Source organism: Juglans regia, chromosome 10 (assembly GCF_001411555.2).
Source record: "Juglans regia cultivar Chandler chromosome 10, Walnut 2.0, whole genome shotgun sequence".
NCBI classification, from domain to species: domain Eukaryota; kingdom Viridiplantae; phylum Streptophyta; class Magnoliopsida; order Fagales; family Juglandaceae; genus Juglans; species Juglans regia.
Window position 1 is genome coordinate 2,935,297 of NC_049910.1, and position 17,436 is coordinate 2,952,732.

The window sequence follows — 17,436 nt, forward strand, 5'->3', positions numbered from 1 at the left end:
TCATTATACACAGGATGATAAGCGAACAAAAATCTGCACAAGTTATCTAGTTTTTTTTCCAAACTCTCTGATGCACAAAAACTAATCAATTGAACTGACATTGAAAGCTTGATTGATTTCGTATACAAGTTTTGTATGGTAAGCTTAACAACATGTACTTGCAATTCCTAAGGAATCACAAGCTATACATCTTCACAATACGGTCTCCACAATGATTATATACACAAAATTCATCCACAACTGAACACAAAACCATTTACACTGCCATCAAATAACCATCCTTAGATTAAGTCATCTAGTAAAATATTGAGTCATAATATTCATTCCAATTGGATACAACATTACAAAGCAGCTTATTACGACCTAAGTAGTCTCATAATATTCATTACAAAATCCAATATTCCAAAATCCAAGATTCTAATCTAAGTAGTCTCATTTTCTTGTTTCCTCCAATGTGCATACTTTTAGCACTAATCTAGCTTTTCCTCCACTGTACAACACATCAAAACCACCTGAAAATATCACAAGACAATGTAAATAAACCTTACAATTAAGAAAATATTACATTTAGTGAAAGAGAATGCTACTAACAGTTACACTTCAGAAGCCTTGGTGTCATACCAAGCAAGCAACAGCACAAGCAAATAGCACAAGTAACAGCACAAGCTTTCTTCAAGAGTTCATTAATCCGCTTGCAGAAGGTGACTTGACGATTGGTAGTGTACGTCATCAATCATCTAGATCTCAATCTTTCCCCTGCCCATCTTGCAGCAGCACTTCTTGACACAACTATACAATCCATTCAAAGTGAGCATCAGGGAAGGTGTCATGAGTCAAACCTATGACATATCCATGAGCCAGCTAGCTCAAGACTAGAATATGTAAAATCAACTCAGATTAGCTAAAGAAAACTTAATCAGACCCAAGAGATCATATGTAGCTTCTAATAAAGTTTTTTTAAAGAAAAAAAAATACCTATATGCTTTATAGTTATCAAAATTCTCACAATCACTCAGTTTTTGATACGATATTATAAGGTCTAACTCCACTAACTCAAGCTTTTGAATTAGTTCTGTATAAAAATGTTTGTCAAGCCCCACAAATAAAGCCCACAAGTGTTAGCACCCTCACTAATCCAAATGTCCCAATAATTTCAAATTTCTGGTAGCCACATTGCATTTCATGACTTCCAGACCAGCAAATATGGTACTTTTATTGACCACAAAATTTAAAGAAACAGTTTCAGAATAAATAAGAAAGGGGGAGTGCAGATTTCATGTCCAATATTTCATTTCAACTGCCTATATATATATATATATATATAGCAAGCAGAAAATCCACTAATGTGAATATGGTTAGGCAGCCATGCATTTTTTTAAACAACTCAAATATTTTCCGGAATCTACTTGCAGGAACCAAAACTTTCTATTGTTGCAAACTACACTATTAACTAAATAATTGTTCTTTAAACAAGCCATAAAGGAGCTGGTTTCATTCAAGTATGATTTACTAATTGAAGTTGTATGGCTTCTAACCAAAAGAGGCAGAGAGAAGGAAAAAAAAAAGTTAATATTTTGTGATTGAAACGCATTTACTTTGCATCCATATTCCACATGAATCTTAAACTACCTAAAAGGTAAGCTAATCACCTTAGATTTCTCTAATTTGACAATAAAAACTCACGTTTTGAGAAAACCCAGAAGCAAATCACCCATCGTGTACAATAATTTGCAAAAATCTGAACCACTTGAGACAAAAATCAAATTGAAAAAGCATCCGTATATAAAGATAGAGAAACCGAATTGAAGATGAACAAACAAGTAAACCAGAAAAAAGAAAAATAAGGCACCAAACAAAGTCATTCAAAATCAACTATAGAAAAGATATCCCACGCATTAGATTTCCTTTTTTTGGCCTGAAATTGCACGATAGATACAGGAGGATTATATTATAGGTTAGCAAGAATGCATAGGTGCATCTGTTCCAAAGTATGACATTTTATTGTTGAAACATGCATCAACGAAACAAGTCTGTATTGAATTAGTTACTGAAGAATAGAACCTATACTTCATTGAAATGCAGTAAAAGCAATAAAAATGGTTGAAATATGATTTGAACTTTTATATGAGATCTGTACACACCTTGAGTCTCTGTTTATTGTCTTTGTCCCAGAAATTAAAAGCACCATCTTACCCCACAGTTGGAAAAGTGATGCACCTAAAACAGCAAAGGCAGATAAGATCTTAAGCGGCAAGAGATTTATAGATAAAAATTACTAAACGGTTCAAAATGAGTTCAAGGACTTGTGAAGATGCGAGTTTTCAATAAAACCAAATGCAATCAAATAAATAACTTACAAAGAGATCTAATGGCAATACAGAATCTTGCAGGATGAAAATTTAGAGGATTGATAGAGTATATCTCATTGTCGTCCCAGCTTTGTCAATTTTCTGTTTACAATTTTCTTTGAGTACTCAACCAGGCTGCTTACAATTTTCTATTCTTCCTATACAAACAAAACTCCACTGAACATGACCCAAAAAAATGCACAGTGGAGTTTTTTTGGATCAAACGTTCATATCAGTGGATCATATAAACTGGATACACACTCTGTACCGTGGTAAAATTTTCATCTCAAGTAAAGGAGGCAATATCTCCTCAGTTACCCCTCTTCTTGATAATTTTTTTTACAAGTACCTCCCTTTTTGATAAATTAAATGGACAAGTATCTTGTTACAAAAATTGATCATCCTACATAAATAAAAGCATGCAAAAAAAGGTCATACAAAAAAATACAATGAAAGAAGAGCAATCAAACCATTGTAAAGATCATGAGATGCTTTCAGAACTCCAAGAATAGGTCATGGTAGCAATATGCTTCCATGATTGATCAAATAAATTTCAGTTTGTAATCTAAAGATGCAAAACATGAAGCATACCGCAAGTAATTTGTACAAGATTGATTCAACATCTTCTCCAACATAACATGCCCACAATATTAAAACAAAAGGCAATTAAAGCATTATTTCCTCCTTCACTTGAATGTAATGACCATAAATAAACAAATACATCCCAGAAGAATGTAGCCAAACAAAATCATTAAAGTAATATCAGAGCAAGCCGACTTTTACCTTTCCAAAATGAAGTTCGCTTGCAATTGAGTCGGTAGTAATAGAAAACAATCAAGCTAAAAATTCACTAAAGTGATGCTGGTTTTTCCCCGTTCAGTAGGCTAACATTCTATGTTTGCAAATTTTTTGATAATGTCAATAGATATATCAATGAGAAACAGGCATACCTGTGTCAAAGTTGTTGCATCAACGATGACAAAGGGCACGTTCACAAATCGAGCTAGTGTTTTTGCAAGCAGTGTCTTCCCTGATTCACAACATGTAGGTCAGAGATGACATGACATGAAAACCATAGGACACAAAAAAAATTCAAAATAAACTGAAGAAAGAATAGGAAGCATGTACAAAAAATATTACCTGAAGCTCATTCAAGTAATTGATGCCTCGGACATTGTTCCATGAAACGTCAAATAGAATAAAGCCATACAGTGTCCTATGCAACTCGCTGCTAACAAGAGAAGACTCACGAAGTTTTTTAACAGGTAGCAGAACCCTCTTATGTGACAACGTTACCGCATCAATCAACGAGAACCATTTCTTGTGCTTGTCTGATTTACTAGTGTAAATCACTAGTATTAACTGTTTGCCGTGAAAATCCAAGAAAATCCTATATTGGGTTTCCGTGAAAATCCAAGAAAAGGAAAAACCCCATCATGAATCTAAAACTATTAACTGTTTTATGATCTGGGTACGACTAAAACAACAACATCGCATCTTCCAGTTGAGTTGAACTTTTCAGTTCATGTTCTTTTCAAGGAAAACATAAAGGGAAGCAAACATCAGAAGAATGCCGAATGTAGAGTAGAACTTACTCGGGGAGAGGATGGGAGGGTCGACGGGGGCGTTGCTGGGCAGAGTAATTACGTGGTACTTACATCCTCACTAGGTAGAGAATAAATCGGTCTCCGCTTACCTTTTCAAACTGCGCAATCTTGGTTTGGGCAGAGGGAGGGTCGCTCAGAGAGGCGGCGCCGACGGTGGCGGTGGGCAGAGCAACGATGAGACGCGAGCGAGGGAGGAAATTTTCATGCGGGGCAATTTCGAATGAATTGGGGAAGAAGAAAACAGAGGCTCGTTTGTTTTCAGAGATGAGATGAGATGAGTTGAGATTAAAGTTAAAAAATTAAATAAAATATTGTTAGAATATATTTTTTAATATTATTTTTATTTTCGAATTTGAAAAAATTGAATTGTTTATTTTATTTTACGTAAAAATTTAAAAAAATTATAATGATGAGGTGAGATGAAATGAGATGTTTCTTGAAAACAAACGAGGCTGTATAGCCACATTGAGTGTGCAAAGTGTGCTCCTTACATAGGATGACCCGTAGTACTACTCATAATACAGATAGAGATGAATAGTCGTAGAGCTGAGCGAAATGAAGAGAAATGTATAAAAAATAATATTTTTTTATAAAAAATGGGCCCGATTACGTGGAAGTTTTTTCAGCCGGTTGTAAATAGAGTTTTTGATATAATTTATTCCAGTTCTGCTATATACCACCGGGTGGTAACCCCGGCGCGGCTTCGCTGCTGACGTGGCATAGTCAGTCGATAAATTTAAAAAAAAAAAAAAAAAGTCGAAAACGAAATTTACTCACACACGCGGGAGGGAATTCTTTTTGTTTTGGTTTGAAGAAAGCAGAGAGCCCCAAAACCAGAGCCCCCCAAACCCAGATCTGTCCTGCGGCGCGCGGTCTTCTTCCACGTTCTTCGCTTGCGGTCTTCTCTTCTGGGTAAGAGATCTTCGTTTGCTTCTCATTTGTGGGATTTTACTTCCCATTTTCTGGGTTGGTTTTAGTTGTCTTCTCCTATGGGTAGTCGAGGTCTATAAACTGCCGTTGGTGGGTTTTAGTTTGTGTTTGTATGTGATTATATGTGCTTAATGGGTACTGGGTTATAGTGATTATATGTGCATGTTCGATGGCCATCGACATGATGAAGCAAAACCCAAAACTTTTAGCTTTTTCGAAATCTTATATATACGGCCCTTTTCTTTTCTTTTCTTTTGGCCCTTTTCTTTTCTTTCTTTTGGCCCTTTTCTTATATATATACTTTATAGTGATTATTTTTTGGCCCTTTTCTTTTCTTTCTTCAGCAGAAAAAGGGTATGCATTGCGGTTTTTGACTAGTTCATAAAAAGTGGTATTCAACTTAGTCAAAGGATTTTATTAGCATGAAAATTTACCAATTTGTTAGTTGATCAACACCAAACACGTATCAGAACAGTACCCAAAAACAGAGGTCAGATTTATAACTTAACTCATTGATTGTAACCAAGCATCGGCTCGAGGGTAAATTTGTTTTGTGTAAATGGAAGATGCTTGTACATAAAATTATCAAACTACAATGCAAAGACAGAGTACCCAATAAACATATTTAAGAAAAACAAAGGAGATCAACTGGAAGATAATCAATGAGATTCGTTGGATTTGGATGATAAAGTATAATTCGTTGGATTTTGTATTGGAAGATAATCAATGAGATTCGTTGGATTTGGATTTTGTACTGGGTTATATGTGATGTACAGCTTAATGGTGGGTATTGGTACTGGGTTATATGTGATGTACATCTTTGTTTTAGCTGTACCTGCTGATAAACAAAAGTATTTGCATAGTTTTCACCCAGAAAATATCTTTATTTTCCTCTTATGAGGGGAAGCAACATATGCACATCATATAGATACAATAAAAAAAAAAATTCAAGTGTTTGAGATGCTTGAAACATACAGATGGCAGCTGTTTAATAGCTAATTTATACTAATTTTCAGAATGGGAAACGAAAAAGAACAGCCCAGTACGCAAACATTATCTAGCTCAAATCCCCCATCCGAGGTATGTATGTTATACGATTTAATATATCAATGACATTGGTATTGTTCAGTCGATATTTATTTCAAAAATACATAAGTAACTTTATCTAATGACATGTTAGGCCATACCATCAACTAGTCCAAATATCCCAAATTACATGGCGGGTTACTTTGGACCAGTGCCTACGTGGTCACCGACTTTTTTACCATATCCGGTTGGTAACCAATTTCCAATCAACATACAGGTGATGATAATTAGGATTTATTATTAATAAGTTGGTTTATCTGCACCTATTAAAAAAAAATAAGTTGGCTTATTTGTAGGAATTTAATTGCAAACTTTTGTGTTTATTATAGAATGCTGGTTATCCATTTCAACATATCATGGAACCGCCGGCTCCTATCAGCAATACAAGCTCTGCCACAAGCAGAATAGTTGATTCAGAGGATAATAGACCTGATGGTGGGGAAACTGAAGCGCCATGTGGATCCCCTAGAGCTGAAGAATGTACTGAGGATAAACCAAGTCCTATGGAACCTGGAGATGGCAGTGCTGAGAAATCTCAGAATGTCCAAATGGATGATGATGATACAATTGAAGAGCCAAAATCGGGAATGGAGTTTAATTCATTTGAAGATTTATTAAGTTATTATAAGGAATATGGTAAGAAATGCGGGTTTGGGGTGATGACGAAACGGACTGAGAGGGGAGAAGATGAGTCTGTTAAATATGTCACAATTGCTTGTGCCCGCAGTGGAAAGGCCCGGAATAGGACGTTGAATGTTGCCAACCCACGTCCGACAGGGAAAACTGAATGTAAGGCAAAGATTAATGCCTTAAGGCAAGATGGTGTGCTTCGGTTGACGACAGTACATAATATCCATAACCACGGTCTCAGTCCAAAGAAATCTCGTTTCTTTCGATGTAATAGAGAAGTTAGTGATGCCGTAAAAAGGGTCCTTGATACAAATGATTTGGCTGGCATCCAAACGAATAAGAGTTACGGATCTCTTGTTGTTGGCGCAGGTGGATTTGAGAACCTACCATTTTTGGAAAAGGATTGTCGTAATTATATTGACAAGGCCAGACATTTACGACTTGGAGCAGGTGGTGCTGGAGCGCTCCGGGATTACTTTTTACGGATGCAGTACAAAAATCCTGGGTTCTTTTATATGATGGATATAGATGATGAGGGGAGGTTAAAAAACGTCTTCTGGGCAGACCCTCGTAGTAGAGCAGCGTACCAAGATTTTGGTGACGTGGTCACATTCGACACCACGTACCTAACGAATCGATATGGGATGCCCTTTGCACCATTTGTTGGTGTAAACCACCATGGTCAGTCAATTTTGTTGGGGGCAGGCCTGATTTCCAGTGAGGATACCGAGACCTTTGTGTGGTTATTCGAGACATGGTTGCAATGCATGGATGGTATGGCTCCGAAGGCTATTATCACTGATCAGGATAGAGCGATGAAAAATGCTATCGCAATTGTTTTCCCAAAAACCCAGCATAGATTTTGTCTTTGGCATATACTAAAAAAAGTCCCCGAGAAGCTTGGCTCATATAGTTCGTACAAAACTGGCATGAAAAATGCATTGATGAAATGTGTCTATGACACCCAACTTGTTGATGAGTTCGAAAAATGTTGGGATGAGTTGATTAACACTTACAACTTACATGAGAATGCGTGGTTGCAAAGCCTATATGTTGAGCGTGAACATTGGGTACCGGCATTTCTGAAGGAGTGTTTTTGGGCTGGAATGAGTACAACGCAGCGAAGCGAGAGCATGAATGCATTTTTTGATGGTTATGTTCATGCTAGAACAAACTTGAAGGAATTTGTAGACCAATTTGATAATGCGTTGAAAAAAAAGATTGAGAATGAAAATCTTGCGGACTTCCAGTCATTTAATGCCACAATCCCCTGTATATCTACATCCCCGATTGAAAAGAGGTTTCAAGAGTTGTACACGAATGCTAAGTTTAAGGAAGTTCAGCAACAAGTCAACGGCATCATTGACTTGAATCTAAAGTTACATAAAAGTGAAGGTGCAGTAAAGACATATATGGTAGAGGATGAGGTAATCATCTTAGAAGAGTTCACTAAGCCGGTTACCCATTTTGTGAACTTTAGTGGCGAAGATGCAGTTGCAAAGTGCTCTTGTGGATTATTTGAGATGATGGGGATATTGTGTCGGCATATTTTGGTCGTATTCAGGTGTAACGATATTAAATTTTTGCCAGAAATGTACATTTTAGATCGATGGAGGAAAGATATTAAAAGACGATACACATTAATCCACAGCAGATACGATGGAGGGGAACAACGGGCAGATTGTAATAGATATTCAAGTCTTTTAAATATCTGTTATAAGATGATTACTCTCGCATCGGGTTCGAGAGAGCATTATGAGGATGCGAGCACTAAGTTATATGCAATGATTGATTTGTATCGTGCCAATCAAGAACCCCCATCGATGACTCAAATTGGTTCCAATGTTCACAGTACGGCAAAGGACACTACGGTCGATGGTTCGAGGGAAGTACGTAGTCCGCATGTTGTGCGGGGTAAAGGCAGACCTCCATCTCTAAGAAGAGCATCCAGGATGGAGATAGACATGCGGAAAGCTAAAGCAAAGACCAAGAAAGCACCAGCAAAGGGGAAGCGTAAAGAGGTGATGATATTTTAATACCCGCTTTTTGTTTTTACTTTTGTTGATGAAGAACCATTATTTAATTTTAATTTCTTTTGTTAAATGAATCATTAGCGGGATGGAGGACATACCCAAGTAGTGGATAGAGAAGATACACCGATCGTAGAAGTATGCAGGAATTTATTTGGCTCTTCTGAGATGGTATATTCGATTCGGTTTATATATAAAGTCATTACTAATTTCCATTGTAATGGTTATATATTTACGTTTAATTTTCAGCAGGCTATTCCAGAAAGAGAAAGAGTGGTTGTAGACGTTATTGGAACCGAACCACGAGAAATATTGATGCAGAGTCAAGAAAGCGTAAGTGGTTCATACCTTTTTTTTCAAATAATATACTAATATAGTAATATATATTACTTGAATAAGGTAATCATGTTGTTTATTATTTACAGATGCAATTTGGATTAGATGGATCACAACCGTTGCAATGATGGATATATTTGATAAACTTTTTGTTGGATTTGATAAAAAACATCTGGATTGGTTTTATTGAAGGTATGGTGTGCTTCGGGATAGTGTTGTAATGGATATATTTGATAAATTAGTTGTGGATTTGATAAATTTTATTTATTTGCGAACCTAGTACGTTTCTTGTAATGGATATATTTGTTATTTGTTAAATTAAACAAATAGTTGTGGAATGGATATATTTTGTTTATTTGAGAACCATTACGTTGGTTGGATTTGATAAATTATTTGGTGGAATGGATATATTTTGTTTATTTGAGAACCAAGAAGTTTGTTGTAATGGTTGGATTTGTTAAATTAGTTGTGGAATGGATATATTTTGTTTATTTGAGAACCATTACGTTGGTTGGATTTGATAAATTATTTGTGGAATGGATATATTTTGTTTATTTGAGAACCATTACGTTTGTTGTAATGGTTGGATTTGATAAATTATTTGTCGAATGGATATATGTTGTTTATTTGAGAACCATTACGTTGGTTGGATTTGATAAATTATTTGTGGATTTGAATTATGTGGATTATTTGAGAACCATTACGTTTGTTGTAATGGTTGGATTTGAGAAATTATTTGTGGATTTGAATTATTTTGTGTATTTGAGCAAAGGACTTTGTTGTAATGGGTGGATATATTTGAGATTAATAGCTTCAGTTGAACCATTAGTTTTGTTTCTAGGGACTTTTGCAGCTTCTTTGTTAATGTTGGAGGCCATTTTTCTTTCCAATTGGCCACTTAGTTGAGCCATTGCAGCAAGTCAAGATAGTTGGGGAAGAATTCAAAATAGATTCCAGTTATTTTAGAGTCTTTTGAAGTGTTTGGAATGAGGATGGTATGCATTGCTTTTGGTATGCATTACTTAGTTGAGCCAGGAGTTTGTCATGTGCCGAGACCTGTAATGGTTTGTTGTCCTGGGCCGAGACCTAATAAATCACTGATCATGTGCACCTAATAAATCACTGATCATGTGCCCAGACCTGTAATAGCTAATAAAGGTTTTACGTAGCTAATAAAGTGTGGCATCCAATGTGCTATTATAATCGCTAGTTGGGCTGAATGCAATCTGCTATTATAATCCATTATTCCACATATAGCTAATTAATCTTTTGGTCCTTTGCAATTCCTGAATTTTAAAAAAATAAAGTGAACTTTGAAACACTGATACAACACTATAATAATTAATCTGAACCATAAATTGCTTGTAATGAAATACATAAACTGTGTCAAATATGGAGAAAGCTAAACACAACCATTCTATATCAATCCCATTCAGATTTGGACGTTATGGTATACCAATCTGATTGAAATACAAAGATAAAACAAATCTGAAAGTCCAATACAAGTTACATAAAACAAATGTGGAAGTCCAATACAAAGATAAAACAAATCTAGAAGTCCAATACCTAAACATAGAACTAACAACAATCCCAAATTACTTATATAACACTAGGTAACATACATGTAAAAATGCAAAATAACAATAAATCCGAAATAGCGTGCCTACACGCCTAAGTTTAGCTTCTTGTGCATTAAGCACCAACTCCTTTTGTATAACATCGTCGCATTTATTGGATAGTACCATCTGCACCCTCTCGAGGCGATCCACTATCTTACGCAGCTCAATCTCCCTCTTTTCAAGAAGCTCGAGTATCTTCTCGACCTCTTTCTCTTTCTTTAACAGTGAGGCTGTTCTTTCTTCAACTTGTAGGTCAATTACTTCATTACCATCCAACCACTTGAAAAACTTACAGTATGGTAAGCCCTGCTCATTTCATGCATATATTGAATTGTATTAGAAAATACTGAATTGTACAATATATGAAATTAATATATATAAAACATGTTTCGGACAACTAATAATGTAATTACCTGGGTATTGTACTTTGAACACCCTAAGAAAGGTCTTCTAGGATTTTTTGCAGTACTTGACCATTTCAATGTGGCTTCGAGCTCGTAAAAGCACAATGGTTTTCCCAAAGTACTTTTGGGAAAAGATGAAGAAGATATTGATGAAGATGATGATGACATTCTAAGATTAACCCCCATAAAACAATTGAATAACAGTTTTATAATGGTGGAATAAAATTGAATAGCAGGAAGTTTTAATTCAGTATTTGAACTGCCCCTGCCCTAACATGAAAATATCATGCAACATGCAACATGCAAGGGGCAGAACAACATCAGACGTGTAACCATGTATGTGGTGGTTGGATGTGTTCACCCAACACACAGGATAAAAAAGATGCTGAATAGACAAAGAAAAAACCGAGGAAATGAAGGCATATAAAAAGCAATACCAGTTTGATACATGAGATAGTGGCCTGCTTTGGTAACCTTTACTTTTTACTGTCAATTTGCTTAGATTGGTAATTGTTAGATTGAGACTTCAAACAATTTTATTAATCTAAGCTAATAATTTGATTATATGTGCATGTTATTCTATAATTTGATTTAAGCTATAGTGATCTAAGCTAATCTAAGCTATAGTGATTATATGTGCATGTTATTCTATAATTTGATTTGCATTGCAAGAGATTTAAAATTCAATTATCTTGTGATTTTAATGCAGGCAGGATGTATTTCCAAAATATAGCACCCAAACTAACCATTCTCTTTGGTTTAAAAATGATGTGGAATGCTGCAATCCACATTTAACAGCATATGACAAGCATGTTAAATACTGCAAACTGTTCTTAAAAAAAGGCTGCATAACAAAGCAAAAAATAATAATTTGTCCACAACTAGTTGAGAAACATGAGAAAAAAAAAAGCAATCCACATCATTCAGCAAATGACAAACATTTCAAATAATAGTTGTGGACTGAACCGAACCAACCCTAGTTGGGGTAGCAGCGTGCATTCTATAGCTTTTTGTGCAGAGGCATTGGCAAGGTACAAACCAAACCCATTTAATTCAAATTACAAACTATATAAATAAACGGAATCCAAATCAAACCAAATCTCCAAATCAAGTAATGAATACTTTAAAATCACAGCACAAATTTGGTGGAATAAAAGTAAAAGCAACAATCCAAATAAAACCTGGGGGGTTAGTAGAGCACAGGGAGGACCGTGTCCACTCGCGACCTCAGGGGTGAAGACGACGGGGATGGAGGTTCGGGGGAGAGGGAGGACGATGGGAATGGAACTTTGCGGGGTCGTGGAGAAGAGAGAACTGTTCGCGGGTTCGCGTGGGTTTATGGGTATCAAGGCTGAAGAGGACGGGTAGATTAGGGTTAGGGTTCGTGCGAAACTTTTGGGATTTTCTCTCTGGGTTAGGGTTAGGGTTCGTGCTCGTGCGAAACAGAGGGATGTGTAAATGGGTAAGGGTTCGTGCGTCTGTGCAGAATAGAAGGATGGGATGCGGGGGAAGGGTAGATTAGGGTTCGGGTTCGTGCGAAACGGAAGGGATTAAGTGGTAGGTTCGGGTTCGCGCAAGTCAAAGGGATTAAGTGGTAGGGATTAGGGTTCGTGCGAAACGGAAGGGATTAAGTGGTAAGGGTTAGGGTTCGTGCGTGGTGGCAGAAGAGAGGGACGGGATGCGAGGGAAGGGTAGGTTAGGGTTAGGGTTCGTGCGTGGGGGATTTCTGGATATGGCATTAGGGGGAAGAAGAGTTTCAGAGAGGGATTGTGCTTTACGGGGTAAGGGAGGAATGCGGGGGGGAAGAAGAGACCGAAAGCGAAAAAGCGTGCTTTTTCAAATTAATCGCCACGACGTCGTTTAGCACTAATGCCACGTAGGCACGAGGCCGCAACGGGGACGCGGTAGCGGTTGCGTTTAGCTTTTTCGAATTTATTCCGAAAGTGTCGCTTTCGTGATTGGGAGGGCATGATCGTAATTTAATTTATTTGGGCTCGTCAGGAATTGATAATTTATTCAGAGAGTATCGCTTTCGGGATAGTAATTGAATGTTAATACCGCTTCAGAGACTGAAAAATTTGGATGTTAGTATCGTTTAAGATACATTCTCGGATAGTTTATATATAATAAATTAATTATATATATAAATTATATTTTAAAATAATATTAATATAAATTTTAAAAAGTTAAAATATATATTTATAAATTTTAATAATAAATAATAATAAGATGATTTATAAATAATAGTGAAATTATTTCAGTTAAGTACTTAATGTATTTTGGGAAATTAGATAAAACAAATTAAATAAAAAATATTATAAAGTTAAAATATATCAGAGATGTTTAGAAAAAATTTTCATCTCATCTCATCCGATCTCATTTCATTCTCAAGTATCATTCAAATAAAAATATTTTTAAACTAATCATTACAACTTTTCAAAATTTTTAAATTTTTGAATAAAAAATAATTCAATTTTTTTAAACCTCCAAATAAAAATTATATTTTAATAATATTTTAATTTTATAATATTTTGTATTCAACTTTTTCTTTCTCATTTTTCAAACTATAGTAAATATTTTAACTCAAGCTAATTCACTATTATTTACAAACTCTCTTACTATTATTTATAAAATTTTCATCTCATATCATTCTCTAAGCATTTTAAAATATAATTTTTTTTTTAGATTTGAAAAAATTTTATTTTTATTTTATTTTTTATTTGAAATTTTGATAAAGTTGTAATAATTAGTTTGAAAGTATTTTTATTTGAGTGATGTTTGGTAAGGAAATGAGATAAGATTAGATGAAATGAAATGAAAATTATTTCTAAAAAACCATTGTAATATTTAAATATGAGAAAATATATTTACAATTGTGAATTGTGCAACAGTCACGTAATCATTTTGATATGAGACTCATATAAAAAAAATTAATTTTTTAATATTAAATTTTATTTTTTTCAAAATGATTACGTGATATTTACGTATTTTATGATTATATATAGAATTATTTTTTAAATATTGAGATTAGATGAGATGAAATTGAATGAGATTATAAATTTTGACCATCCGAACGAATTATTCTGTAACGAAGACTTAGGATACGTTTGGGTGTTGAAAAGTGTTGAGAAGTGTTAAGAATGTTTGTGAATAGTTATGAGTAGAGATTGGAGTGAGTTTATGGGTCCCATTGAGAGTATTTTGAGTTGTTTGGATGTGTGAAGTATGTTGAGTTGTTGACTTTTGAGTAGGTAGTTGAAAAATGTGTGGGTCCCATAAATATTACAGTGATTTGATTTTTAATAATAAATATTATAATGATTTTATTATAGTGTTTTTTTAATATTAATAAATATTGTAGTGATTTTATTTTACTTTTATATATAATAATGATAAATATTATAATGATTTTATTTTTAATTTATATATAATAATGATAAATATTATAATGATTTTATTTTTAATTTATATATAATAGTGATAAATATTATAATGTTTTTATTTATATATATATAATAGTGATAAATATTATAGTAATGTTATTTTTTATTTATATATTATAGTGATTTTATTTTTAATTTATATATAATAGTGATAAATATTATAGTAGTTTATTTTTTTATTTATATATAATAGTGATTTTATTTTTTATTTATATATTTTAGTGATTTTATTTTTTATTTATATATAATAGAGATAAATATTATAATGATTTTATTTTTTATTTATATATTATAGTGATTTTATTTTTTATTTATATATTATAGTGATTTTATTTTTTATTTATATATTATAGCGATTTTATTTTTTATTTATATATAATAGTGATAAATATTTTTTATTTATATATTATAGTTATTTTATTTTTTATTTATATATTATAGTTATTTTATTTTTTATTTATATATTATAGTGATTTTATTTTTTATTTCTATATTATAGCGATTTTATTTTTTATTTATATATAATAGTGATAAATATTTTTTATTTATATATTATAGTGATTTTATTTTTTATTTATATATTATAGCGATTTTATTTTTTATTTATATATTTTAGTGATTTTATTTTTTATTTATATGTAATAGTGATTTTATTTTTTATTTATATATAATAGTGATAAATATTTTTTATTTATATATTATAGTTATTTTATTATAGTGATTTTATTTTTTATTTATATATTATAGTGATTTTATTTTTTATTTATATATTATAATGATTTTATTTTTTATTTATATTTAATAGAGATAAATATTATAGTGATTTTATTTTTTATTTATATGTAATAGTGATAAGTATTATAGAATGTTTATGAATAGTTATGAATAGAGATTGAAGTGTGTTTGTGGGTCCCATTAAAAGTATTTTAAATTGTTTGGCATGTGAAGTATTTTCAAAAGTACGAAAAGACTTAGGTTGCGTTTGGATGTTGAGATGAGTTGAAGTGAGTTGAGTTTTTTATGAATAGTAGTGAGTTGAGATTGTTGAATGAGTTTGGTGGGGTCCACTTAAAATGAGTTTAAAATGTGTTTGGATGTTAAAATGAGTTTAGATATATTTATGAGAAGTTTAAAAAAAAAGGGTCCCACCATTATTTTATACTGTTCATATCATAGTAAAAAGGGAAATCATTTCCGTAGCGGGCGCCAAATGCTTCAAGAAAAATATCAAATAAATGGGCACTGTAGCTTATACGGCAAGAGAACATGCAAGCAGAAATAGCTTTTGGATGCCATCGTTTTTTTTTTTTTTTTAATAGTATGCACTATTCACAGATTTGCACTGTCGTGTCCTGCATCTGTACGTAAAAATGAGTTTACGGATTAAAGTGATTTCAAACTCGGCTTCACGTGTGTTTGGGGGGCAGAGCTCAGTTTAAATTTAAACTGAGTTGAGATGCTTTCAGCATCCAAACGAAGCCTTAGAAAGTATTGAGGATACTCTAGTACCCAAACACAGCCTTAGAAAATTTTCCGCACGGGCCTTAAGATTAGTCAGCCATGCAAAGAAAGTCGTCCTACTTGGAATGGGCTGCCCCTTGCCTTCGGAAGTTGCATAACACAGAGCAGTAGCATGAACTCCGTCCGGATAAGAATAGAAATATATTTATATATATATTTTCATCATTTTTTTTTTATATTACTTGCACGGGATCTAATATTCGGTGACTAGCATTTTTGTGAAAGAACCGTTTGGGGTATAAACTAAGGTATCCGTTTCTCAGGTATCCGTTTCTCCCGAAAGGCAAACTTTTCTTTTTTTAAACTTGCCTTGATATATAAAAATAGTTAAAAAAATAATGTTAATATAAATCTCAAATAGACAAAAAACTATACATGTTTTTTTTTTTTTTTTGTAAAACCTGCTAAAAAATATATATATATTTTTCTATACTTTTTCAACATAAAATTTTATTTTTTAAAAAAGAAATTGTGCAGAACTTGTCGGACTTATCTATTTAGATTGTTACAGTTCATTTCTAAACTTGTCGGACTAATTGGCCAGCATTGCCATCCTCGTTCTAACCATTCAGTAACAACTGATTCCGAGTTCTTGTGATATTCGGATAACAAATCAAAACTTCAATCATTTGTTAGTATAAATAATGTGGAAACTTTTTACATAAATGATGTGTTGAGTACTGTGTAAAGAAAAAGTTACAAATAGATTTTTTCATTGGGATAACCACCTTTTTTTTTTTGTTTTTTAACCGATACCATGTTTACCTTTTTACAAGTATTGATGTAGTATTTACTAAAAAAAAAAAAAATCATAAAAAAATAAACTGACTGGCTGAACAGAAAGTTCCTCCCCAGATGAGCAATTGGACTGAGGACTTAGGGTATTTTTGGGTGTTGAAAAGTGTTGAGAAGTGTTGAGAATGTTTGTGAATAGTTATGAGTAGAGATTGGAGTGAGTTTGTGGGTCTCATTGAGAGTATTTTGAGTTGTTTGGATGTGTTAAGTATGTTGAGTTGTTGACTTTTGAGTACGTAGTTGAAAAATGTGTGGGTCCCATAAATATTATAGTGATTTGATTTTTAATAATAAATATTATAATGATTTTATTATAGTGATTTTTTAATATTAATAAATATTGTAGTGATTTTATTTTACTTTTATATATAATAATGATAAATATTGTAGTGATTTTATTTTACTTTTATATATAATAATGATAAATATTATAATGATTTTATTTTTAATTTATATATAATAATGATAAATATTATAATGATTTTATTTTTAATTTATATATAATAGTGATAAATATTATAATGATTTTATTTCTATATATATATAATAGTGATAAATATTATAGTAATGTTATTTTTTATTTATATATTATAGTGATTTTATTTTTAATTTATATATAATAGTGATAAATATTATAGCATTTTATTTTTTATTTATATATAATAGTGATTTTATTTTTATTTATAT

General features: G+C 32.7%; 2 protein-coding genes and 1 long non-coding RNA gene across 5 annotated transcripts; 1 reads left to right on the forward strand and 2 right to left on the reverse strand.

Moving 5' to 3' along the window:
* Positions 1 to 255: 255 nt before the first annotated feature.
* LOC118349549 lies at positions 256 to 4,201 on the reverse strand. Of its 3 annotated transcripts, none has more exons than XR_004802517.1 (6): positions 3,944 to 4,201; positions 3,489 to 3,738; positions 3,299 to 3,378; positions 2,142 to 2,217; positions 592 to 789; positions 256 to 512 (listed from the first exon to the last, which is right to left on the reverse strand). It is a non-coding gene; the product is annotated as an uncharacterized LOC118349549 (long non-coding RNA). The 3 variants fall into 3 exon arrangements; XR_004802519.1 differs by having other exon boundaries at positions 4,045 to 4,179; XR_004802518.1 differs by having other exon boundaries at positions 622 to 789; positions 3,944 to 4,178.
* A 1,410-nt stretch (positions 4,202 to 5,611) lies between these two features.
* Positions 5,612 to 9,095, forward strand: LOC118349585 (protein FAR1-RELATED SEQUENCE 5-like). Its single transcript, XM_035694787.1, has 8 exons — positions 5,612 to 5,736; positions 5,902 to 5,965; positions 6,066 to 6,188; positions 6,301 to 7,671; positions 7,822 to 8,622; positions 8,716 to 8,802; positions 8,884 to 8,964; positions 9,057 to 9,095. Exons 1-8 carry the CDS (start codon positions 5,612 to 5,614, stop codon positions 9,093 to 9,095), a joined length of 2,691 nt encoding a protein of 896 aa, XP_035550680.1.
* Positions 9,096 to 10,412: 1,317 nt separating this feature from the next.
* On the reverse strand, positions 10,413 to 11,186 carry LOC118349586. The gene is made up of 3 exons (XM_035694788.1): positions 11,000 to 11,186; positions 10,590 to 10,892; positions 10,413 to 10,427 (listed from the first exon to the last, which is right to left on the reverse strand). Exons 1-3 carry the CDS (start codon positions 11,174 to 11,176, stop codon positions 10,413 to 10,415), a joined length of 495 nt encoding a protein of 164 aa, XP_035550681.1. The 5' UTR covers positions 11,177 to 11,186.
* Positions 11,187 to 17,436: the final 6,250 nt, after the last annotated feature.

Bases quoted from the DNA above. Each gene is read 5' to 3' on its own strand.
- LOC118349585 (XM_035694787.1), top strand. From the start codon at position 5,612: ATGAGATTCGTTGGATTTGGATTTTGTACTGGGTTATATGTGATGTAC. The intron at 6,189-6,300 runs GTGATGATAATT...TGTTTATTATAG, and splicing joins AATTTCCAATCAACATACAG to AATGCTGGTTATCCATTTCA. The intron at 8,803-8,883 runs GTATATTCGATT...AATTTTCAGCAG, and splicing joins TATTTGGCTCTTCTGAGATG to GCTATTCCAGAAAGAGAAAG.
- LOC118349586 (XM_035694788.1), bottom strand. From the start codon at position 11,176: ATGGGGGTTAATCTTAGAATGTCATCATCATCTTCATCAATATCTTCT. The intron at 10,893-10,999 runs GTAATTACATTA...TGAAATGAGCAG, and splicing joins GTTCAAAGTACAATACCCAG to GGCTTACCATACTGTAAGTT.